General features: G+C 43.0%; 1 protein-coding gene across 1 annotated transcript; it reads right to left on the reverse strand.

The window, feature by feature from the left end:
- On the reverse strand, positions 1-25,032 carry map3k19 (mitogen-activated protein kinase kinase kinase 19). Its single transcript, XM_080198278.1, has 4 exons — positions 24,634-25,032; positions 24,360-24,512; positions 20,006-20,703; positions 1-386 (listed from the first exon to the last, which is right to left on the reverse strand). Exons 1-4 carry the CDS (start codon positions 25,027-25,029, stop codon positions 239-241), a joined length of 1,395 nt encoding a protein of 464 aa, XP_080054404.1. The 5' UTR covers positions 25,030-25,032; the 3' UTR covers positions 1-238.

Raw genomic sequence — 25,032 nt, forward strand, 5'->3', positions numbered from 1 at the left:
CTTAATGTGGATGGTGCAGGTGTTTTTAAAGATAACATTGTCAAAAGAATATTCCCCTAATTCTTCAGTGGAAACAACCCAAATTTTGCAGTGAAATTCACGTGAAATGTAATATACAAATTTAAAAGCTTTAGTGCAATCTATATGAAAAAAAGCTTTTTACATATAAAACATTTTTTTAAAAATTTGTAATCCTCCATGGAAAATACATTTCATGCATATCATTTGCTTTTCCTTGTTACTGAATATTCTTGAGAGGTCCAGAGCTTTGCTGCTTGAAATTGTTTCCGCTAATAATTTTATCTTCCTGTAATGGCTTCTTTTGTTTCTTCACAATGAATGGATGCTGAAGGAGCTGTTTTGCTGAAGGGCGTTCGTGCTGGTCACTAGATTAAAGAAAATTTTTAATTCAAATAATTGATACGTTATTACTCTATCAGACGAGGAAATGCATTCATATTGATGATTCCATTAGCAACTTGACCAAGCAATGATTTGCCAAAATTATTCTTGCCCCAATAAAACAATCAATTAAAAAACTTGTTTTCCTTTTAACATTTACCACATTCATCATATTACTAAAGTTTTGTTTAAAATTTTCAGCATTAAATATTGTTTCAGAAGTTTGCTTACTTTTTGTACAATGGGTGTTGTGATATACCATCCACTCATTCCTACTACAAAAATGCATCACTTTGCATTTGAATTCAGACAGGTTTTAAAGAGGAATTTTGTGTTCAGTATATTTCAAAATTTTCAACACTTTTTTGATTTATGACGTGGTTGAATCTCGTTAGGGAAGTTTACTATCTGCCACTTGTCTCAAGTGACCTTTTCTGAAATTAACCTTCAAGTTTTAAACCTTGCAGCGATGTCCCAGTTTTCTTAGCAGGACAGTCTGGATGTTTGACAGGACCATGCCCTGGGCTGCAATAACTCCTCATCATTGCAGATGATGAGCTGTAGGTGGCAGGGAGGGTACAGGCCTACTTGTTTGTCTTGGGCCTTGTTGCCCACGAGCCCCAGGATCTCTGAAGTCAGGTCATCTACAGTAGCCAGGTAGACAGAGCCTCTACCTCCATCACTCAGCATAGTGCCCCCTATACAACAGCTGGTGGAGGGGCAGAAGGGGAACTGGAGACTTGAAAGAAGCAGATATTGCTTTCAGCGTGACCTTTATATCCAGCTTTGTTGCAATCTGGTATTTTGTGACTGTTGAAGCTCCACCAATTTCTTGCATTACCTGCCATTGATCAGCCCATATCCAGGTCCAGATCCTGCTTTAGGCTGCATTGTTACCAGTAAAACAAAGCTGAATCCTTAAAGCCTAAATCTTGTCTAAGAAATGGAAGACTTCAAGAAGCAGTTGCAAATAGTTGAGCTGCATAGAATCCCACAGTGCAGAAGGAGGCCTTTCAACCCATTGAATCTGTACTGACGATTCCACCCAAGCCCTATTCCCGGAACCCCATGTATCCACCTTGCTAGTTCCCCTGACACTAAAGGGCAATTTAGCATGACCACTCTATCTAACCCACATATCTTTGGACTGTGGGAGAAAATTGGATCACCTGGAAGAAACCCACACAGACAAGGGGAGAGTGTGCAAACTCCACACACTGACCCAAAATCAGAACTGAACTTGAATCCCTGGCACTGAGGCAGCAGTGCTAGCCACTCTGTTGCCACCATATTTTTTTCTCTGCCCCCAGCAAAACAGATACCGCCTGAAGAGCCCTGATGCACGTGTTGGATTATATTTAGGGCGGCATGGTAGCACAGTAGTTAGCACTGCTGTTTCGCAGCTCCAGGGACCTGGGTTCAATTCCCAGCTTGGGTCACTGTCTGTGGAGTTTGCACTTTCTCCCTGGGTCTGCGTGGGTTTCCTCCGGGTGCTCCAGTTTCCTCCCACAGTCCTAAGATGTGCGGGTTAGGTTAATTGGCCATGCTAAATTGCCCTGCAGCATCCTGAGATGCACAGGTTAGAGGGATTTGCAGGTAAAATATGTAGGAATATGGGGATAGGGCCTGGGTGGGATTGTGGTCGGTGCAGACCTGATGGGCCAAATGGCCTCTCTGTACTGTAGGGTTTCTATGATTTATTAACCTGTTCCAATAAGCTGCTGCTTCTGGGATAATGCCAGTCACTGAAAAGCCCGTTTAGATCAGAATTCCGCCGACATGTTTGTTACTTGTCCACACTTGGCTTACCTCTAACATGCAAATATATGTTTATAAATAATAGACCAATTAAACTTGAAACTAAAGTCACAATTTTCCAAAAGCAAGCAATGTTTTTTTTAAATGCTTTGACAGTAATCACAATTAAAATATGAACATGCATCAGTTTTTAAAAAAAAGTCAATGTAATCAATATTCAGAAAATGTTGGAAAATCTCAGCAGGCCTGACAGCATCTGTGGGGAGAGAATAGAGCCAACATTTCAAGTCTAGATGACTGAGTCTGGATGACCAAATTGAACTCAATGTTGGCTCTATTCTCTCTTCACAAATGCTGTCTGACCTGCTGAGATTTTCCAGCATTTTCTGTTTTTGTTTCAAGATTCCAGCATCTACAGTATTTTGCTTTTAATCAATAAAATTGCTTTTCTTTTGAACCACGTCATCTACCAATTTTCCTTTAAGAACTGAAATGTCTAGGATTCAATATAGTTTCAAACCTAAAACATGGCAAAATTATGCACCAGTTAAGTAGCTTAAATCTTACCTATAACATTTGTACATTTATAATGGCCTAGATTTTGCAGATAATGGGAAACAGATGGTGCTTACTGTTGTCGAACTTGAGCTACAACCTATGGTCATCATACATCTGAAACAATACAGCATCTACAATGTATGTGGGGATTGTGAACATGGTAAGTTGCAGCTTTCTTTTAACAACCTATCATATTTGATCCTTACTGGGGCACAAAATATAAACCAGGAGGTGCAAGTTAAAATAAATTCAATATGAAGTCAGGTACAGAAATCAAAATCGAGGGAAAGAAAGAGCTAAATAGAAAAATGAATCTATAGGTGAAATCTGAGGCAATGTGCACACATTTTAAAAGTCAATTTTCAGTAATGGGTTGAGCTGTTTGGCAATAAAGACTTGGTGTCATTGACATCACTAAAATCAGTTTGGGAAGAGATAAGGAATAGAAATGGTAGGAAGTCACTAATGGGAGTAGTTTATAGGCCCCTTAGCCCTAACCATAATGTAGAATGGAGTTTACAGGAAGGAATATTGGGGGCTTGTGACAAAAGCATGATAACCATGGATGATTTTAATCTACATATATATTGGATGAATCAGGTTGGCATGATTGGCTTATAAAGTGAGCTTATCAGATGTTTTGGAATGGTTTCTTACAGCAGTATGTTCTATAACTAACCAGACTGCAAACTATTCTAAATCAAGATGTGATTCAGTTAATAACCTTATAGTTAAGGAACCTCCTGGGTAACAGTGATCATAACATGATTGAATTTTCCATTCCATTTAAGGGAGAGAAGTTTTAAATTTAATGATAATTGTGAGTGTATGAAATCGGAGCTTGCTAAGTTGAAGTGCAATATTAGGTTATGAGGTCAGTAGAAAGGCAGTGACAGACATTTAAAGAGAGATTTCCTAATGTTATTGTTTTGTGGATTTATTCTGTGAAGGAGATTTGTGACTGTTAAACTGGGGACTGACTGTATACAAGGTTTAGGATGTTTAAGAATTAGAGGTATGAAAGGCATACATTTGAAATAAATATAGCTGAGTTGAATTTAAGTAAATGACGAGCAAAATTTTCATTGGGAGATAAGTCCCCTTTTCAGTTCTATTTCAAAAGGTAGTAAACAATTTGAATAAATAAGACAAAACATAGAAAATCTGAGTAGGAGTAGACCATTTGGCCTTTAAAGTCTGCTTCACCATTTACTATGATCATGGCTGACCATGCATCTCATGATGGTAAAGAAGGAATGTAGGAGAAGGGATAACCAGCCGTGGCTATCGAAGGAAAGAAAGGAGAGTATTAAATTAAAAGCTGATGCGTTTAGAGTGGCTAAAAGTAGTAGGCGAGTAGAAGATTGGGAGAGGTTTAAAAATCAACAAAGAATGACTAAGAAATTGATAAAGAAAGGAAGGATAGACTATGAAGCTAAACTAGCACTAAATATAAAAAAGGACAGTAAGAGTTTTTACAAATATATAAAGAGGAGGAGGCTGGCTAGAGTGAATGTTGGACCCTTAAAGGATGAGAGGGGGGATTTAGTGGTAGGAGATGAGGAAATGGCTGAGGCCTCAAATAAGTTATTTGCCTCGGTCTTCGCGGAGGAGGACGCGAATAGTTTGCCGGATATTAAAGATAGAAGGATGGTAGGAGTTGAGGGCCTGAATGCCATTACTGTCACTAGAGAGGTAGTGCTTGATCGACTAGCAGGACTGATGGTGGACAAGCCCCCAGGACCAGATGGAATGCATCCCAGGGATCTGAAGGAAATGGCAGAGGTGATAGTAGACGCCTTAGTGATTATTTACCAAACTTCAGTAGATTCTGGGGAAGTGCTGGAAGATTGGAAAATGGCTAACGTTACGCCGCTGTTTAAAAAAGATAGCAGGCAAAAGGCAGGGAATTATAGGCCGGTTAGTTTAACGTCTGTTGTTGGAAAAATGCTTGAATCCGTCATCAAAGAAGAAATAGTAAGGCACCTGGAAAGGAGTGGTTTGATAGAGCAGACGCAGCACAGATTCGTTAAGGGGATGTCGTGTTTGACAAATTTATTGGAGTTCTATGAAGATGTGACTAGTGCGGTAGACAGAGGGGAACCAGTGGATGTGGTGTTTCTCGATTTTTCAAAAGGCATTTGATAAGGTGCCGCACAAAAGGTTGCTTCAGAAGGTTAGGGGGCATGGAGTTGGGGGTAAGGTGTTAGCGTGGATAGAGGATTGGCTGTCTAATAGGAGGCAGAGAGTTGGTATCAATGGGTGCTATTCTGATTGGCGCTTGGTGACTAGTGGAGTGCCGCAGGGATCAGTGCTGGGGCCTCAGCTATTTACCATTTATATAGATGATCTGGAGGAGGGGGCTGAGTGTAGGGTGACGAAATTTGCTGATGACACGAAGATGAGTGGAAAAGCAAATTGTGCGGAGGGTGTGGAAAGTCTGCAGAGGGATCTGGATAGGCTGAGCGAGTAGGCGAGGACCTGGCAGATGGAGTACAATGTTAGGAAGTGTGAGGTTATCCACTTTGGCAGGAATAATAGTAGGAGGGATTACTATTTAAAGGGTGAAAAGCTGCAGCATGCTATGGTGCAGAGGGACCTGGGGGTCCTTGTGCATGAGTCGCAAAAACCCAGTCTGCAGGTGATCAAGAAAGCGAATGGGATGCTGGTCTTGATAGTGAGGGGGATAGAATATAAAAGCAGGGAGGTCTTGCAGCAACTGTACAGGGCACTGGTGAGGCCGCAGCTGGAGTACTGTGTGCAGTTTTAGTCACCGCACTTGCACAAGGATATATTGGCCTTGGAGGGAGTGCTGAGGAGGTTCACTAGGCTGAAACTGGAGATGAGGGGGTTAGACTATGAAGAGAGACTAAATAGACTGGGTCTGTACTCGTTGGAGTTTAGAAGGATGAGAGGGGATCTTATAGAGACGTATAAGGTAATGAAAGGGATGGATAGGGTAGAGGCTCATTGTTCTCCGGAGCATTGAACCTGGTGGCTGTGGCTGTGGTGAGTGACTGATTTGAATTAAAAACCGCTTTTTTCCTCTACTTCCGGTTCTCGGGGGTTTGTTAGAGTGTAGTTTACTTCTGTACCGGAAGTTAGGCCAGGGGATTGTCGTTAAGGGGGAGCAGGGGGTATAAAAAAGGGGTAGCAGCATAGAGCGGGCAGCGTCAGGAGTGGGCAGCGGAGTGAGTGGGAACTGAGTGAGAAGGGCTTTGGCTCGCTGGGCTGAGGAGAGAGTAAGCTTAGAGAAGGTGAGTGACAGATTTTTACCTTTGGGCACTTACAGGAGGTTGGGACATGGTAGGGAATATAGGGAGGAATAAGTTGCGTCTGGTGCCACATGTGGGAGTTCCTGGTGGTGTCACGTGTCCCCAAGGTACACATCTGCAGTAAATGTTTAGAACTGCAGCGATTGAGGGCCCGGGTCAGGCAACTCGAGGGGCGGCTGGAAGATGCGTTTCTAGTCAGGGAGAACGAGGAGATAATGGCTGGGAACCATGAGCAGGAGGAGGTCTCAAGGGCTGAAGAGAAGGGAGGATGGACGACTGTTAGGAGGGGAAAGAGGAAGAAGAAGAGTAGTCAGGGTCCCCTGGCCTCCCCGGAGGCACCCCAAGGTTCGTCGGCGGGGGCACAGAAAAATAGGAAGGAAGGGGAGACTGACTTAGAGGGACGGAAGGGGGCTGGTAAGGTGATAGTGGTAGGGGATGGGAGGGTCCGAGGGATTGATAGGAGGTTCTGTGGGCAGGGGCGTGACTCCAGGATGGTGGTCTGCCTCCCTGGAGCAGGGGTAAAGGATATAATGGAAAGGGTAGAGGGAATTTTGAAAGGGGAGGGGACCCAGGCAGAGGTCATAGTACACGTAGGGGAGGGGGACATAGGAAGGAGGAGTAGGGTAGAGGTCCGTAGGCAATTTAGGGAGTTGGGGGCCAAACTAAAGAGCAGGACCTCCAGGGTGGCACTGTCTGGGTTGCTGCCCAGTACGAGCAGGGCTAAGAATGACGAGATCATGCAGTTGAATGCATGGTTGAGGGACTGGTGTAGGGTAGAGGGGTTTACTTTTGTGGATCACTGGGAGGTGTTTAGGAGAGAAAGGCAATTGTACAGGAGGGGTGGGGAGGATTTGAACGGGAGGGGGACTAGTGCCTTAGCGGGGAGGTTAGCTGGGGTGTTCAGGAATGATTTAAACTAATAGGGAGGGGGGGTGGGGAGGTGGCTGGAAGAGAGTCGGGTGAAAGGAAAATTATAAGGGAGAAGGTGGTTCCGAGGGACACTTGTGGGTTGAACTGTGTCTGTTTCAATGCTAGGAGTGTGGCAGGGAAAACGGATGAACTTAGGGCCTTGATGTTTGTGAGGCAGTTAGATGTGGTGGCTGTAACGGAGATGTGGTTACGGGAAGGGCAGGACTGGCAGCTGAATGTTCCTGGGTACAAGTGTTTTAGGTGTGACAGAGGAGGGTTGAAGAGAGGTGGAGGGGTGGCACTGTTAGTCAAGGAAAACATCACAGTAGTGCAGAGGGAGGACGATATGGAAGAGATAGGGATTGAGTCAGTGTGGGTGGAGTTGAGGAATAAAAAGGGAGAGATCACATTGCTAGGGGTGTACTATAGGCCACCCAACAGCCCAAAGTCAGTGGAGGAAGGCATTTGCAGGGGCATTTTGGACAGGTGCAGGAATAGAGTGGTTGTAGTGGGTGATTTTAATTTTCCCGGAGTGAATTGGAGGGGGCCTAGAGCTGGGGGTACGGAGGGAGAGGAGTTTGTGACATGTGTTATGGAAGGGTTGCTAGAACAGTATGTAACTAGCCCGACTAGGGGAGGGGCTATACTGGATTTAGTGTTGGGAAACGAGCCGGGGCAGGTGGGTGAGGTAGAGGTAGGCGAACATGTGGCGAACAGTGACCACAAGTCCGTCTACTTTAGGATAAAAATGGAAAGGGACGAGTGCCGTCCAAACGGGAGTGTGCTGAACTGGGGAAAGGCGAGCTATGGCAGGATTAGGAGGGAGCTGCAGCAAACTGATTGGGAGGGACTGTTAGCTGGCAAGTCCACGGTTGGCAAGTGGGAGGCTTTTAGGGACAAAATGAAATGGTTGCAGGGGAGGTATGTTCCGGTTAAGCAAAAGGATGGGAAAGGTAGGATTAGAGAGCCGTGGATTACGGGGGATATTGAAGACTTGGTCAGGAAGAAGAGGGAGGTGTATGTTAGGTCAAAACAAATGGGTACGGAGAGTGCGCTGGAGGAATATAGAGAGAGTAGGCGGGAGCTAAAAAGGGGAATTAGAAGGGCGAAGAGAGGGCATGAGATGGCTTTGGCTGGTAGGATTAAGGAAAATCCAAAGGCATTTTATTCCTATATTAGAGGCAAGAGAGTAGTTAGAGGGAAAATTGGTCCTCTTAGGGACAAGAGTGGAGAGTTGTGTATTGAGTCGGAGGGAATGGGGGAGCTCCTGAATGAATACTTTGCGTCAGTATTCACAAAGGAGAGGGGTTCGGAATCGTGCGGTCTCTTGGAGGGAGCGGAGGTTCAGTTGCAGGATATAGTTATTACGAGAGAGGAAGTGCTAGGGCTTTTAGGTAGCGTAAGGACGGATAAAGCTCCGGGGCCTGATGGTATTTATCCCAGGCTGCTTAGGGAGGCGAAAGATGAAATTGCTGGGCCTCTGGCGCAAATCTTTGTCTCTTCTTTGGACACAGGTGAGGTCCCAGAAGACTGGAGGGTAGCAAATGTGGTCCCGTTGTTCAAAAAAGGTAGTAGGGATAACCCTGGGAATTATAGACCGGTGAGTTTGACGTCGGTGGTAGGGAAGTTCATGGAAAAAATACTTAGGGGTAGGATGTATGAGCATTTGGAGCGTTGCGATCTGATTAGGGATACGCAACATGGCTTTGTTAGAGGGAGGTCTTGCCTTACGAATCTGGTGGAATTCTTTGAGGAGGTGACAAAAACGGTTGACGATGGGAGAGCCGTTGATGTCATCTATATGGATTTCAGTAAGGCGTTTGACAAAGTCCCTCACGGTAGGCTGGTAGAAAAGGTTAAGGCGCATGGGATACGAGGCCAGGTAGCTAGGTGGATTGAGAACTGGCTGGGAAATAGAAGACAGAGGGTAGTTGTGGAGGGGACCTTGTCGGGCTGGAGGCCAGTGACCAGTGGTGTGCCGCAGGGCTCAGTACTGGGACCTCTCCTCTTTGTAGTCTACATAAATGACTTGGAAGACGGCGTAGGTGGTGTGATCAGCAAGTTTGCTGATGACACCAAGATGGCAGGGTTGGCGGGTACGGAACTGGATTGTCAGGTGATACAACAGGATATAGATAGGTTGGTGCAGTGGGCAGATAGGTGGCAGATGGCATTTAATCCTGACAAATGCGAGGTGATGCATTTTGGACGGAATAATGCAGAGAGGAGCTATGTGATAAAAGGTAGGCCGATTAGGAGTATAGACATAGAGGGACCTGGGAGTGCAGGTTCACAAATCCATGAAGGTTGCGTCACAAGTGGAGAAGGTTGTTAGGAAGGCTTATGGGATGTTAGCCTTTATAGGAAGGGGCATAGAGTATAAAAGCTGCCGTCTAATGCTTCAGTTGTACAGAACGTTGGTTAGACCGCATTTGGAGTACTGCGTCCAGTTCTGGTCACCTTACTACCGGAAGGACGTGGAGTCTCTGGAAAGGGTGCAGAGGAGGTTTACCAGGATGTTGCCTGGCATGGGGGGACTGGGTTACGAGGAGAGGTTGAAGAAACTGGGACTATTCTCCTTGGAAAGACGGAGATTGAGAGGGGACATGATAGAAGTATATAAGATACTGAAGGGAATAGATAGAGTTAATAGTGAGAGACTGCTCCCTAGACTGGGTACGAACACGAGAGGTCATCATTTAAGGGTGAGGGGGGAGAGGTATAATTTGGAGGTGAGAAGAAGGTTCTTTACGCAGAGAGTTGTGGGGGTCTGGAACGCGCTACCGAGTAGGGTGGTGGAGGCAGGAACGTTGGACTCGTTTAAGATGCAGTTAGATAGGCACATGAGTGAAACGAGAATGGAGGGATATGGTAGGGGCTATTAAATAGGGTTAAACCTCGGGAGACACCGGAAAGGCAGGCTGTAAGATTAATATTTTTGTCTTTATTCTACAGGTGGAGGTCCACCTCGTGTCAAGCGAGGGGCATGCACACGGCGGGTCGTGCGTGGGCTGCTCTTGGAAGTTCTAGGAGTGGCCTAGTACTTCATGTCGGTGTGTGTGCTTGATCCTGGACCGGTAGACGGGCGCCGCAACAGCTCAGTGACTAGCACTGCTGGCTGTGCAGACACATGGATTTGGGCCTGTGTCTGTGGGAGTTTGCGCATTCTCCCTGTGGTTGCGTGGGTTTCCTCCGGGCGCTCCGGTTTCCTCCCACACCCCAAAGATGTGCTCTTAGGCTAATCGGTTTTTACCAAATTGACACTATTTCTTCCCTGAATCTGACTGAGTAGGGTTCCATTCGTAGACATGCAGGGTAGAATAGGTGTAGGGTGATGCGGCGGCGCGGGCTCGTTGGGCCGAAGGGCCTGTTTCCCGTGCTGGGTTGTTCTTTGTTCTTTGTTCTTTGTTCTTTAGGTAGAGAGATTCTTCCCGCTCAAAGGACAGCAGGACTAGAGGGCACAGCCTCAAGATAAGGGGCGGGGGGGGGGGGGGCAGTTTAGAATGGAGTTGAGGAGGAACTTCTTCACTCAAAGGGTGGTGAATCTCTGGAATTCTCTGCCCATTGAAGTGGTGGAGGCTACCTCGCTAAATATATTTAAGTCATGGGTAGATAGGTTTTTGACAGACAAGGGAATTAAGGGTTTATGGGGTAAAAGCAGGAAAGTGGAACTGAGCCACTTCAGATCAGCCATGATCTTATTGAATGGCGGGGCAGGCTCGAAGGGCGAGATGGCCTACTCCTGCTCCTATTTCTTATGTTCTTATTTCTTATGTTCTTATGTTCTCAATAGCCTGATCACACTGTCTTCCCATATCCTTTGATCCCCTTCATCCTAAGAGCTAAATGTAACTCTTTCTTGAAAACAATGTTTTAGCCTCACCTGCTTGCTATAGCAAATTCCACAGACTTACCACTCTGCATGAAGAGATTTCTCATCTCAGTCCTAAAAGGTTATCCCATATCTTTAGACTACGACCTTTGGTTCTGCACAGTCCCTCCATTAGGAACATCCTTCCTGTATCTACCTGGTCTAATCCTGTAAGGAATTTATATGTTTCTGAGATTCCCCACCGCATCCCCCCCCGCCCCCCCCCAACCATTCCCTCATTCTTCTGAACTCCAGCAAATATAATCGTAACCAACTCGAAAGTTGTTTCAGAGAGGGCCAAATACAATGGAATCAAGGTGAAAACAAAATAGTACTTAAGATAAGTGTTGAGAGCTTATATGGAGTGGCTATATTCTGGGGTGTCACTGTGTTAGGAAGAGAGCTGAAGCAGCCTTCCAGCAAAGCCTGCAAAGTATTTGCTTTTTTATTGAAGTTTTGAAGTCCCACAGCTGAATGGAAGAGAGGGATGAGAGATCATGTGGTATGCCTCTCTAAAGTGACAGTAGCTTTGTGTTGGAGATATTAGTACTAGAATTTCTATAAGGGATTATTACCTAAAGGAATACTTATTTGAGTCCAGCCAATTAGGGAATCTTTGTGGGGGAATGTTTCATGAGATTAATTTATGTTGTAATCTTGTGTTAAATTTTCGGAAGTTGAGCTTTGAATACACAATCTTTTCTACTCATGGTCAAAATATGAAAACGAGTTATGATTATATAAACCAAGTTTCTCTGGGATTTGGTTTGCACAACAATTAACATTTGCTGGATCAGAAATTTATTCCGATGGTTAAAAAGGACCGTAGAAGGAGAGGTAATAAGCCGTGGATAACGAAGGAGGTGAAGGAAAGTGTTAAATTAAAAGCCGAGGCGTTTAGAGTAGCTAAGAGTAGTGGGCGAGAAGAGGATTGGGAGAGGTTTAAATGTCAACAAAGATTGACAAAGAAGTTGATAAAGAAGGGTAGGAGAAACTATGAAGCTGGGCTAGCGCTTAATATAAAAAAGGATAGCAAGAGTTTTTATAAATATATAAAAAGGAGGAGGCTGGCTAGGGTGAACGTTGGACCCTTAGAGGATGAGAGGGGGGACTTAGTGGTAGGGGATGGGGAAATGGCTGAGGTCTTGAACAACTTTTTTGTTTCGGTCTTCACGGAGGAAGACGTGAATAATTTGCCGGGTGTTAGCGATGGAAAGGTGGTAGGACTGGAGGGTCTCAATGACATTATTGTTACTAGAGAGGCGGTGCTCGACAGACTGGAGGGACTGATTGTGGACAAGTCCCCAGGACCGGATGGAATGCATCCGAGGGTTCTGAAAGAAATGGCGGAGGTGATAGTGGATGCCTTGGTGGTTATTTTCCAAACGTCGCTGGATTCCGGGGAAGTGCCGGAAGATTGGAAAACGGCTAATGTTACGCCGTTGTTTAAGAAGGGTGCCAGGCAAAAGGCAGGGAATTATAGGCCGGTTAGTTTAACGTCTGTTGTAGGTAAAATGTTAGAATCCGTCATCAAGGAGGAAATAGCGAGGCATCTTGAGGGGAATTGTTTGATAGAGCAGACGCAGCACGGTTTCGTTAAGGGGAAGTCGTGTCTGACAAATTTATTGGAGTTCTATGAGGATGTGTCTAGGGCGGTGGATAGAGGAGAGCCGGTGGATGTAGTCTTTCTTGATTTTCAGAAGGCGTTTGACAAGGTACCTCACAAGAGGTTATTGCAGAAGGCAAGGGGGCATGGAGTTGGGGGTAGGGTGTTAGCGTGGATAGAGGATTGGTTGTCAAATAGGAGGCAGAGAGTAGGGGTTAATGGGTGCTATTCGGATTGGCGGTTGGTGACTAGTGGAGTGCCCCAGGGGTCAGTGCTGGGGCCTCAGCTATTTACCATTTATATAGATGATCTGGAGGAGGGAACCGAGTGTATGGTGTCGAAATTTGCTGATGACACCAAGATTGGTGGAACGGCAAATTGCGCGGAGGGTGTGGAGAGTCTGCAGAAGGATCTAGATAGGCTGGGCGAATGGGCCAGGAAATGGCAAATGGAATTTAATGTTGGTAAGTGCGAGGTGGTCCACTTTGGTAGGAATAATGGTAGGAAGGACTATTACTTACGTGGCGAAAAACTGCAGCAGGCGACGGTGCAGAGGGACCTCGGGGTCCTTGTGCATGAGTTGCAAAAACCCAGCCTGCAGGTGCAGCAGGTGGTCAGGAAGGCTAATGGGATGCTGGCCTTCATAGCGAAGGGGATCGAATGTAAAAGTAGGGAGGTCTTGCTGCGGCTGTATAGGGCATTGGTGAGGCCGCAGCTGGAGTACTGTGTGCAGTTTTGGTCGCCGTACTTACGCAAGGATATTTTGGCCTTGGAGGGAGTGCAGAGGAGGTTTACTAGGCTGATACCGGAGTTGAGGGGGTTGAGCTATGAGGTGAGGCTGAATAAACTAGGCTTGTACTCGTTAGAGTTTAGAAGAATGAGGGGAGATCTCATTGAGACATATAAGATGATGAATGAGATGGATAGGATAGAGGTGGAGAGACTCTTCCCGCTCAGAAAGGACAGTAGGACTAGGGGGCACAGCCTCAAGATAAAGGGGGGGGGGGGGTGCAGTTTAGAATGGAGTTGAGGAGGAACTTCTTCACTCAAAGGGTGGTGAATCTCTGGAATTCTCTGCCTGTTGAGGTGGTGGAGGCTGCCTCACTAAATATTTTTAAAACGCGGGTTGATGGGTTTTTGATAAGCGAGGGGATTAAGGGTTATGGGGAGAGGGCGGGAATGTGGAACTGAGCCACGACAGATCAGCCATGATCTTACTGAATTGCGGGGCAGGCTTGAAGGGCTAGATGGCCTACTCCTGCTCCTATTTCTTATGTTCTTATGTTCTTATAACACTCAGCAAAGATCATTCCAGTGAAAAAGAAAGAGACTCATTAAAAAGGATACACCATCCATGAGTAACTAAAGATGGTATCAAATTAAACATAAGTGCATACAATTCTGTGAATTTTAGTAGCAAGATCTAAAATCGGCCCTCCGACTGCACATGCACAGAAAAAAAGATAGAGAAACCCTCCGCTGCCACGTTGCTCCCAGACCAGATAATCGGGCAGAAGAGAAAAAAATGGCAAAGAATGACTCAAAGGCAGAAATTTAGAGTATGTGAAAAAGCTAGTGGCACAATAGTTAGCATTGCTGTCCCTCAGCTCCAAGGACCCGGGTTCATTTCTGGCTTTGACTGTCTGTCAGTGTGGAGTTTACACGTTCTGCCCATGTCTGTGTGGGTTTACTTCTGATGCTTTGGTTTCCTCCCACAATCCAAAAATGTACAAATTAGGTAGATTGGCTGTGCTAAATTGCCCCTTAGTGTCATAAGGTTAGATGGAATAGCCATGGTAAACGTGGGGGGTTATGGTGACAGAGTGGGAAAGAGGACCTGGGTAAGATATTCTGTCAGTCAGTGCAGACTTGAGGGGCCAAATGGCCCCTTCTGCACTGTGGGGATTCTATAATTCTAATGAAAAACAAATGGAAAGAGTTTCTACAGGCATTCAAAAAGTAAAATAGGAACTCAAATAAGCGTAGGTCCTTTTAGAGACTGAGTTGAGGGAATTAATAATGAAACATAGAAACATAGGAGCAGGAGGAGGCCATTCAGCCCTTCAAGCCTGCTCCGCTGTTTATCATGATCGTGGCTGATCATCCAACTTGATAGCCTAATCCTGCTTTCTCCCCATTTGTCCTCTGCTATATGTAGCTGCCTCTTGAATACATTCAATGTTTAGGCACCAACTACTTCCTGCGGTAATGAATTCCACAAACTCACTACTCTTTGGGTGAAAAAATGTCTCATCTCCATCCTAAATGGTCTCTCCGAATCCTCAGACTGTGACCTCTGCTTCTGGACTCCCCCAGCACTGGGAACATCCTCCCTGCATCTACCCTGTCTAGTCCTGTTAGAATTTTATAAGTCTCTACGAGATTCCCCCCCCCCCATTCCTCTGAACTCCAGTGAAAGCAATTCTGACCTAGTCAATCCTCATACATCAGTCCCACCATTCCGGAATTAAGCTGGTAACCATCGCTGCACTCCCTCGAGAGCAAGATCATTCCTCCTCAGAGAAAGAGACCAAAACTGCATGCACTAGCCTAGGTGTGGCCTCACCAAGGTCCTGTATAATTAGAACATAGAACATTACAGCGCAGTACAGGCCCTTCAGCCCTCGATGTTGCGCTGACCAGTGGAACCAATCTAGTGACCCTCTAACCTCAACTATTCCACTGTTATCCATATGCCTATCCACTGACCATTTGAACGCCCTTAAAGTTGGCAAGTCCACAAATGCTGCAGGCAGGGCATTCCACGACCTTACTACCCTCTGAGTAAAGAACCTACCTCTGACATCCGTCCTATAATTACCACCCCTTAATTTAAAGCTATGTCCCCTTGTGTTAGCCATCACCATCCGAGGTAAAAGGCTCTCACTGTCCACCCTATCCAATCCTTTGATCATCTTGTATGCCTCAATCAGGTCACCTCGTAACCTTCTCTCCAATGAAAATAACCTCAAGTCCCTCAGCCTTTCCTCATAAGACCTTCCCACCATACCAAGCAACATCCTGGTAAACCTCCCCTGCACCCTTTCCAATGCCTCCACACCTTTCTTATAATGCGGCAACTAGAACTGTACGCAATACTCCAAGGGCGGCCGCACCAGAGTTTTGTACAGTTGTAACAAGAAACAGGCATGAGTCATTTTTGGGTCATCAAGATGTAATCAATGGAATTCCACAGAGTTCAGTACTTGGGCTTCAAATATTTACTATTTATATTAGTGATATGAATGAGGGAACTTGTGTAGTTGCTAAATTTGCGGATAACACAATGATAGGAAAAAGGTTGTGAAGAGAACATAAGGGGTCTGCAAAGGAATATGGATAGATTGGACAGGCAAAAAATTCAGATGGAGTCTAATGTGGGGAAAATGTAAATTTGTCCACTTTGCTGCTTTTCTATGCTTTCTGTCAAACTACCTAAATGGAGAGGAATTGCAGAGGGGGATATGGGTGTCCAGGTCCATGAATTACAAAGTTAGCATGCAGGTACAGTAAGTGATTTGGAAGACAATGGAATGTTGTTGTTTATCATAAGGGGAATAGAATATAAAAGTAGGGATGTTTGCTACAGCTATACAGGGCATTTGTGACCACATCTAGAATACAGTATATGGTTTTGGTCTCTTTATTTTCAAAAGGATATTATTACATTAGAAACAGTTGAGAGAAGGCTCCGTCAACTGATTCCTGGTATGATGGTGTTTTCATATGAGGGATGGTTATGGAAAATGTCCATTGAAATTTAGAAGAATGAGAGGTGATCTTATTGAAACACAAGATCCTGAGAGGAACTGACAATGGATGCTGAAAGAATTTTCCTTTATGGGAGACAGCATGCTAGGGGAAAGAAAGGGTTTCCCATTTCAGATGGAGTTTTTTTTCTTTCTGCAGATATTGAATCTGCTGAACTCTCTGCCACAGAGTGGTAGAGACAGGGTCATTGTTTTTAAGGCAGAGGTTGAAAGATTCTTGACTAACAAACATTATTATGGATGGTCAGCAAAGTGGCATTGAAGTCATAATCAGGTCATGATCTTCCAAATAGCTTTGCACACAAACTGTGGGAGAGAAGACGCATCCTGAGTGAGACCATCAGAGCGAGAGAGAGCATTAGGAATTTGGGGCCGAGAGGGAATTGAATTGGTAAGTCTTTCTTTGCAAGTTCAGTCATCTAGTTAAAAGGTGAATAAGGAGCTGACCCAGCTTGCTGAGTGGCAGTTACCTGTCAATCGTCTGAAGTCTGATTAGGGCCTCAATATGCTCGAGTACCTTAAAGTTTAACTGTGTGCTGTTTCAGCTGTATTTAAGAAAGGGGCTTAAAAGTGCACTCTGAGCTTTGCACACAAACAGTGGGAGGTGATATCCATCCGGAGTGAGAGTCAGCCAGAATGAGTATGGGTATCAGGAATTTGGAGCTGAATGGGAATTCAATGCAGAGAAGGAGGTGCTTTTTGCTTTTTCTCCTTGCTTTCTAACTTTTAAATCTTCAGGAGAGTGATCTTTGCCCTGCTGCAGTAGAAGAGGATACGAGGAAGAGAGCTGGTAGGTAAGGTTGGATAAGTATTTAATACTTTTATCACATAGTTTCAGAGGCCTTTTGTGGTTTATAGTTTGTAAGAGTTATATTCAGTAATAAGGGGACCAGGAAAAAAGGGCTCTAGAAAATTGGATATAATCTGATATCGAGCATCTTCCAAAGGTTTAACATAAAATCATGACACAAGAGCTCCAAGCCCAGCTGTACTCCTTATGCCCTGTGTGGGAAGCTGGAAATACTTCCGTGTCCAGGGACAGCATATGATTAGAAAGTTTCTTTCTGCATCTGCAGCTGCAGCTCCTGGAAGTCCAGCTTTCGGATCTGGAGCAGCGGCTGGGGTCACTGGAGCATCCGTGAGGTAGAGAGTATCATGGATAGCATGTATAGAGAAGTGGTCACACTGCAGACTAAGATTCCCCAGGCAATAAAGGAATGGGTGGCCACAAGACATTTCAAAAGGGTGAGGTAGGCAGTGCAGGAATCTACTATGGCTATTTCCCTGAAAAACAGATATACCATTTTGGATACTGTGAGGGAAATGACCGCTTTGGCAAAAGCAGCAATAGCCAAATTTGTTGCACTATAATTGGTTCTGCTGCAGAGAGGAGGAATAAAAAATGTGGAAATGCAATAGTTTATAGGGCATTCAATTGTAATAGATATGTGTTTCTGTGGCCACAAACAAGACTCTAGGATGGTCGGTTGCCTCCCTGGTACTAGGGTTAAGGGGGAGGGAGAACAGCCAGTGGTTATGGAAAACACCGGTACCAATGACATAGGTTTAAAAACAAAATAAAGTCCTACAAGCAGAATATAGGGAGTTAGGAAGAAAGTTGAAAAGTCCGACCTCAAGATAGTGATCTCGTGCTAGTCAAAATAGAAATAGCCGGATATGTCAGATGAATATGTGGTTGAAGAGATGGTGTGAGGAGGAGGGTTTCAGATTCCTGGAACATTGGGACCAGCTCTGGGAGAGGTAGGACCAGTACAAGATAGATGAGTTACTCCTGGGCAGGACTGGGATATCTGAGGGTAATTATTTGCTAGAGTAGTCGGGGTTTAAACTAAAATGGCAAGGGGACAGGAACCTATGCAAGGACTGAGAGGATAGGGAATCAAGGGCAAAACCAAAAGGGGAATTTAAAAAATGAGAGGTAGAGAAACCAAGGGCCAGATGAAAGGGTCTCAGTGAAAAATAGTGGGAATGAGGCCAGTAATGTTTAAAAAAAAACAAACTGAAAGGCTTTATACCTTTACGGGTGTGGTGCATTCACAATAAAGTGAAGGAATTAATCGCGCAAGGTTATGATGTTGTCGGGATTATGGAGACGTGGGTGCAGGATGACCAGGACTGGGAACTGAACATCCAGGGATATTTAGGCTGGACAGACCAAAAGGTAAGGGCAGTAGAGTTGCTGGTTCAACAGGAAATTAGCACCATGTTGAGGAAGGCTATTTGCTCCAACAATGTGGCATCTGTATGGGTAGAGCTAAGAAACACCAAGGGCAAAAGAGGGGTTGTAGGTAGACCTCCAAACTGCAGTGATGTTGGGGATGACATTAAACGGAAAATTACAGATGCATGCAATAAAGAAACATGTAATTATGTGTGATTTCAATCTGCATATAGATTGGATAAATCAAACTAGTTACAATATCATAAAGGATAAATTCCTGGAGTGCATACCAGATGGTTTCTGGACCAATAAGTTGAGAAGCTAACAAGATTTAAGATTCTAGGTATTGTGTAATAAAAAAAAATTGGCAATCTAGTTGGAGATTCCACATAATAGAACTTTTCATCAAGATGGAGAGTGATGTAGTTGATCTGAGGCTAGGGTCCTGAATCTTAATAAAAGAACCTACAATGATCTGAGGCATGGGTTTGCTACAATAGATTGGGAAACCTTACTTAAAGGGATGATGGTGGACAAGCAATGGCAAACATTCAAGGAGTGTATGTGTGTCTGCATTTCAACAATTGTTTATTCCTGTCTAGCACAAAACTAAAATGGGACAGGTGGCCAAACCATGGCTTACGAGATAAATTAGAGATAATATTACAGGGACAGGTATATAAATTGGCCAAGAAAGACAACAGACCTGAGCATTGCGAGCAGTTTAGAATTCAGTAAAGGAGGACCAAGGGACTGATTAAGAAGGTATGAGAGTAAGCTTGTGAAGGACATAAAAACTGACTAAAGTTTCTATAGGTTTGTAAGGAAAAAAAGATTGGTGAAGACAAATGTAGGTCCCAATAATACAGGGGTCTAGGTGAAGTCAAACGTGGAATATTGTGTGCAATTTTGGTCTCCTAATGAGGAAGGATGCTCTTGCTCAAGAGGGAGTGCAGAGAAGGTTAACCTGACTAATTCCTGGGATGGTAGGACTGACGTACAAGGAGAGATGTAGTCAGTTAGGATTGTATTTGCTGGAATTCAGAAGAATGAGGGACAAACTCACAGAAACCTATAAAATTCTAACAGGACTAAACAGGATAGATGCAAAAATAATGTTCCCAATGGTGGGAGTGTCCAAAACCAGGGGTCATAGTCTGAGGATGCTGAGTGGACAGTTTCAGAACCATTTAGATGAGAAAAAAACCTTTTCACTCAGTGGTCAGCCTGTGAAATTTGCTACCACAAAAAATAGTTGAGGCCAAAACATTGAATGTTTTCAAGAAGCAGTTTGATACAGCACTTGGGGCAAAGGGGATCAAAGCGTAAGGGAGGAAGGTGGGATCAGGCTAATAAGTTGGATGATCAACCATGATCGTAATGAATGGCAGAGCAGGCTGGAAGGGCCAAATGGCCTCCTGCTCCTATTTTCTATTTTTCTATTGAATGGTAGAGCACACTCGAAGGGCCATATGGGTTACCCCATGATAAACTTGTATGTTCATATGTGTTTGAATACTGATTCTCTGAAATATATGGTCACAAAGCTTTTGGACCAGCAGGACCGAATGGGTGGGTGATCCACTGTGCACATTGGTGTCTGAGTGTTGAATCTATAAATTATCTCCTATTTTGTAACATCACATGAGATTGATTATTTAAAAATACACTAACCTTGTCAGACAAATATGTACAAAGTCTCTTGCATTCTCTGAGAACTCCTTAGGTAGGGTAGGCATCAGACCTCGATGTGCTCCAATGTAAAACATTGCTGCCATTTTGTCCATATGGGCCAAAGGTGGCTTCCCTGATGCCATTTCAAACACTGTACAGCCTAAACTCCAAATATCAGATTTCTTGCCATGCCCAGTCTCATTAATCACTTCAGGTGCCATCCAGTAAGGGGTTCCGTGCATTGATTTTAACATTTCACTGTGTGTATCATTCATATTCACACACGTCATGCGTTTAGCACATCCAAAGTCAATAAGTTTGATCACACCATTGGGCATAAGCATGACATTGTTTCCTTTTATATCTCTGTGAATCACCCTGTTATCATGTAAATAGTCCACTCCTTTTAAAATTTGTTTGGTATATGTACAACAAACAGGCTCTGGCAATGGCCCAAATCGACTGATGACACCAGCAATGGAACCACCAGGAACAAACTCCATGAAAATGCTGACAACATTATCTTCTAGGTTTGTGCCTAGAAAGCTCACAATATTGACATGTTTTAGGTTTTTAAGTAGCTCTATTTCCTCTTCTAATTTCTGATATTCCTTTTCTGCTGCAATTTGATTTGTTGCATCCAAAGAAACCTGTTTAACAGCAATCAATTGGCCTTGACTGGTTAGACCACAATATACCTAAATAAATAGAAAATGAAAATGATAAATTTACAGTACTTATTATGAAGTTTTGCAAGGACAGAATTGAAACAAACTTGCCTGCTTCCAAAACCAACTTTATCCAATGTAAATTCTTAATGTTTAAAAGGTAAAAACAAATGATTAAAACTGCTTCTTGGTTACTAGTAAGTATCTCAAATCAGCTAAACAATTTATATAGTCAAGGTGATTGGGTGGTTGTGTTATGTTTTTCCTCTAATGTTGTGAAGTTGAGAGTAACTGTAGATTGGTGTTTGTAAAATTGTAAAATGCTAAGGGAAATAAGTATTACATGGTCCCTTTAAAAGGTGTTTTTTTTTCTGTGAAAATTTAAAAATGCAAGTACGTACTGTGACCAAAATGAAACGTTGGTATCAAAGCAGCAGTGTTCCCAAGGCAACAGACTTTTTTTTGAATTCAGCCAATCAATTTGAATTAGGCATTTGGATACCAAGAACCTATTAAATTTAAATCTGATGGTTTTGGCAACTTAGGACCAATTCTATTGTGGGGGATATTGATATGTCATGACAGGTATAAAAGAAAAGGGACAAGGAGGGAGGGCAACTGCCACCTGCCATAGCTCACAGCTCTTAGTTCAAAGCCCTATCTTGATAGCAAAGGTACCAAAGAAGAATCAACAGAAGGACCAGAATATTCCAGAAGAGACAAAACCTGGTTATAGTTTATAGAGTGACTAAACGTCTATTTTTTGTTAATGAGTGGGAATTATATTTGTTGGTACAGCATTCTATTAGAATTGTGTTTTATTCGGTTTGTTAATAGTTTAATTAACTTGTCCTCTGTTAGTTAGGTAAATAAATTGTTACTTGTTGATTTTTGAGTGTGTGTCAGGGAGTTAGATTTAACAAAAAGTTGCTGAAGAGCAGATCGTACCACTTCACACTCACATTTTATAGATTATTGGGCAAGGTACTCTTCTTTGCGTGGTTAGGTGTTATTTCTCAGAGGGGATCCACTTCTGCTTTATAAAACTAATCATTTCTGATTTTTCATGTCAAAAGGACAGTGTGGGTAATTTCAAGCCAGTCAGTCTGGCTTTAGTGGTGGGGAAAAGAATTAGACTGTATAAATCTTCATTTAGAAATGAATAGATTGTAGAGGCAGAAACCTTTAATTGTTTGTGATGGATATGTACTTGGTCTGGCATAAACTACAGGGCCACAGACCAAGTGCTGGATGGTGGGATTGGGCTAGATATTACAATGGACTGAATGGCTGCTTTCTTGCTGTAAATATTATGTCCGTGTTATGATCTCCATAGAGACCATTAAAGTTTAGAGAAATTCGAGCATCGAGTAGTGATAATAACTGTGCCAGAAAATTTCACATTTTTAAACATCAGACTTTACCATATATTTAAAAAAACAAAGAAAGCACTACTAACTTAACACCATAGTTTGTCAAGACTTAAGAGTATACATCTAATTCCCCTCTTAGATCCTAATTCTACCCTTTACACATTGAGATCTTGCGGGTTTATTTGTTTTTCTTTTTTGGAATCAAGCCAAATATACCACAGTCCTCCAGAATTGACTTTGCTTTCTACTCAGTATTACATCTATTCTTTAAGGTGTGGGATTTCATGACGATCTTTTAACATTTGGCTGAGTGACCCTCCAACTTTTCAAAAACCTCAATTGTGGACTTATCAGTTCAAACTTAGCCTACTACATTTGTGATCTGATTTAAAAACCAGGAACACCTGGCTCTTAATGGTCTCCATAATACTTGTCCTGGCTTTGGTCAGATACAATCTGTCTGCCAATCTATTCCAACAGTTACATGTAGGCCATGCTGACTACCTTTCACTATAAGTGTTTATTCATCTAGCTCCAAGCTAGGCAAATCTTCCAATCTTTTTTGTTCTCGTGAACACTTTCCAAATTGAGTGCAAACATACATCTGCATTCTGCAGTGAATTATAAAATTAGTATTAAGGTACTAAAATCGCTTAAGGTGCAAGCCTGACTAACAGTCATCTCTTGCTCCTTTGACTTTTAGTGAGCTCCTAACTACAACTGTCTGACATTTCAGGATTTCTAGGAAAGCCTGTATCTTGATTCCAAAAGGACTTCCCCTATTCTCTTCTCCATAGCAATGGAAAACCCTTTGTTTCTTTTAACCAAGTAGAAATGTCAATTAGCTGAATCTGACTACAACAGCCTTTAAATTAGAAATAAAGGGGCAAACTTCAGTATGACTACTTATAATTTGTGTTTCAAGCGTTTTAAAGGCTGGAATTCTTTGATGTCACCCCTCCTGGCATGGAATGGAAATCTCATTGGCTGGGGCCATAGATTTCCATCACTAATGAACAGCATGACGCGATCAACCACCTGGAAACACGTGGTTGGGAGAATCCCTCCCATAGTCTTTTGATTTCAGACATAACATGGCAAACAATTTATAAACTGATTGTTCTCGCATGTAAATATTGATCACAATTCAAGTCTTCCCTTTCAATCTTTACCAATTACCACCTAGCTTTTATAGCCAGGTAGACCGCAGAACAGATCATATCATTCTGCTCACCCAAAATTTAAGGACAGAGTCCTAAACAACAATGCTCTTACAAATTAAAAGAGAGTCTTAACATAATCATATCAATTTCACCATTATAGCCACAAAACATATATTACACAGGACACATTTAGGAGTAGATCGTTTGCCATTCGATGGGAGAGTAGCTGACTTGTGACTGAACTCCACATACCTGCCTTTGCTCCATGTCCTTTAACACCAACTTCCTTCTCCTTGAGTTTGCTGACTGAAGGTGGGTCTTTGGTGATTATTTGCTGAACCATCACAAAGTACTGTGGATATTTTAGTGTCTCAGTTGGAATGGGAAACCCTGTCCTGTTGCCATAATCATCTAGCCAACTGAGCTAGCTACCCACTCAACCTCCTCGCTCCACTCCAGCACAATTCCCCCACGAACATAACACCTGGTTAACAAAGAATTTTCATTCAGTTTTAACCTAACAATTGATTTAGTATCAATTGCTGTAGGGGAAGAGTGATCTAAAGCTCTACCTGCCTTTCTGTAAACAACTGTTTCCTAATTTCATCCCTGAAAGGTCTGGCTGTAACTTTTTGATTACGGTCCCAGTTCCTGAATTTCCCAAATAATTAAAATAGTTTCTCCCAATCTACTCTATTTGTTTCACTTAATGCCTTGAATTTTGATCATATAATGCTTGAACTTTATAGATTACAGGGAAGAGATCCCTAATTTGATACAATTTCTCCTTTTAATTTCAACCATTCTAATGCCATCCAAGGTCAACATAGCCTTCCTAAGGTGTGGTGCCCACAACTGCTCACAGTACTCCAGGTGTGGTCTGACCAAGGCTTAATTATTTTCTGTATATGTTCCTGACATTTCAACTTATATACATAGAGTTGGTCTCTTTTGGATTCTAATTTTTCACCATTTAGAAATGATTCTGTTTTATCCGTTTTGGGTATCACGTTAGTGACGTTGCATTTGCTTCAATTTTACACGTTCACTTCATTTATTAATTTTTGTAATAAAGACAAATTATTACAATTTATCTTCTTGACTATTAACATTTGATCTTCGAAGTCAACAGGAATTTACAGTTACTCACTGTGCCATAGGCTCCTTTACCAAGCACATTGCCTTTGGTCCATATGATGGCATCCTCACAACTGGAGCTACATTCAGATTTTACGGAGTGACCAAGTGAACTATTTGGCCTGCTAGAAGTCTTAAATAGTTTTGCAACTGTATATTCAGCACTCTGTTGGAAGAAAATAACCATGCTTATGAGCATCGCTAATTGCTTTATTTCTTCATTTCACACAATATTATTTAGTGTTGCTACGAGTTAAATATGTGTAAATTTTTGAAAAATAATTTACCTGAAGGCTCTTTTCATGCATCATCTTTCTATTTCCATTTTGAAACAAACTATTCTTGCTGTCATCTCCCTTTTGTAGTACATGTTTGGCCATTTCTCCATTGTTGGCACAAGTATTTTTTTCTTCTAGCAACATTGCTGATGCCAGACAACTAAGCAACTCATCTGTAAGACTGTCTTGACTATCACATTCTAAGAAATGTGCTGGGCATGTTTTTTCTGTTGTCCATGTGTTAATCAGTGGTTGAACTGGTAAGCTTGTATGATTTAAATCTGGGCTTGAAGTGGCTTTTACTTGATCTTCGTCAGTACATAAGACAGTAGACTCTGTTTCATCCTCTATAACATCCCAGTTAAGTCTATTGGACAGAGCAGTTGTAGACTTGCTTGCATCCATAGT

Source organism: Carcharhinus amblyrhynchos, chromosome 11 (genome assembly GCF_965287045.1).
Source record: "Carcharhinus amblyrhynchos chromosome 11, sCarAmb.v2.hapA, whole genome shotgun sequence".
Lineage (NCBI taxonomy): Eukaryota > Metazoa > Chordata > Chondrichthyes > Carcharhiniformes > Carcharhinidae > Carcharhinus > Carcharhinus amblyrhynchos.

Coding starts and splice junctions, on each gene's coding strand:
- map3k19 (XM_080198278.1), bottom strand. CDS start 25,029: ATGGATGCAAGCAAGTCTACAACTGCTCTGTCCAATAGACTTAACTGG. Junction 24,513..24,633: donor TGCATGAAAAGAGCCTTCAG/GTAAATTATTTT, acceptor TTCTTCCAACAG/AGTGCTGAATATACAGTTGC. Junction 20,704..24,359: donor GTAAAGGAGCCTATGGCACA/GTGAGTAACTGT, acceptor CTATTTATTTAG/GTATATTGTGGTCTAACCAG.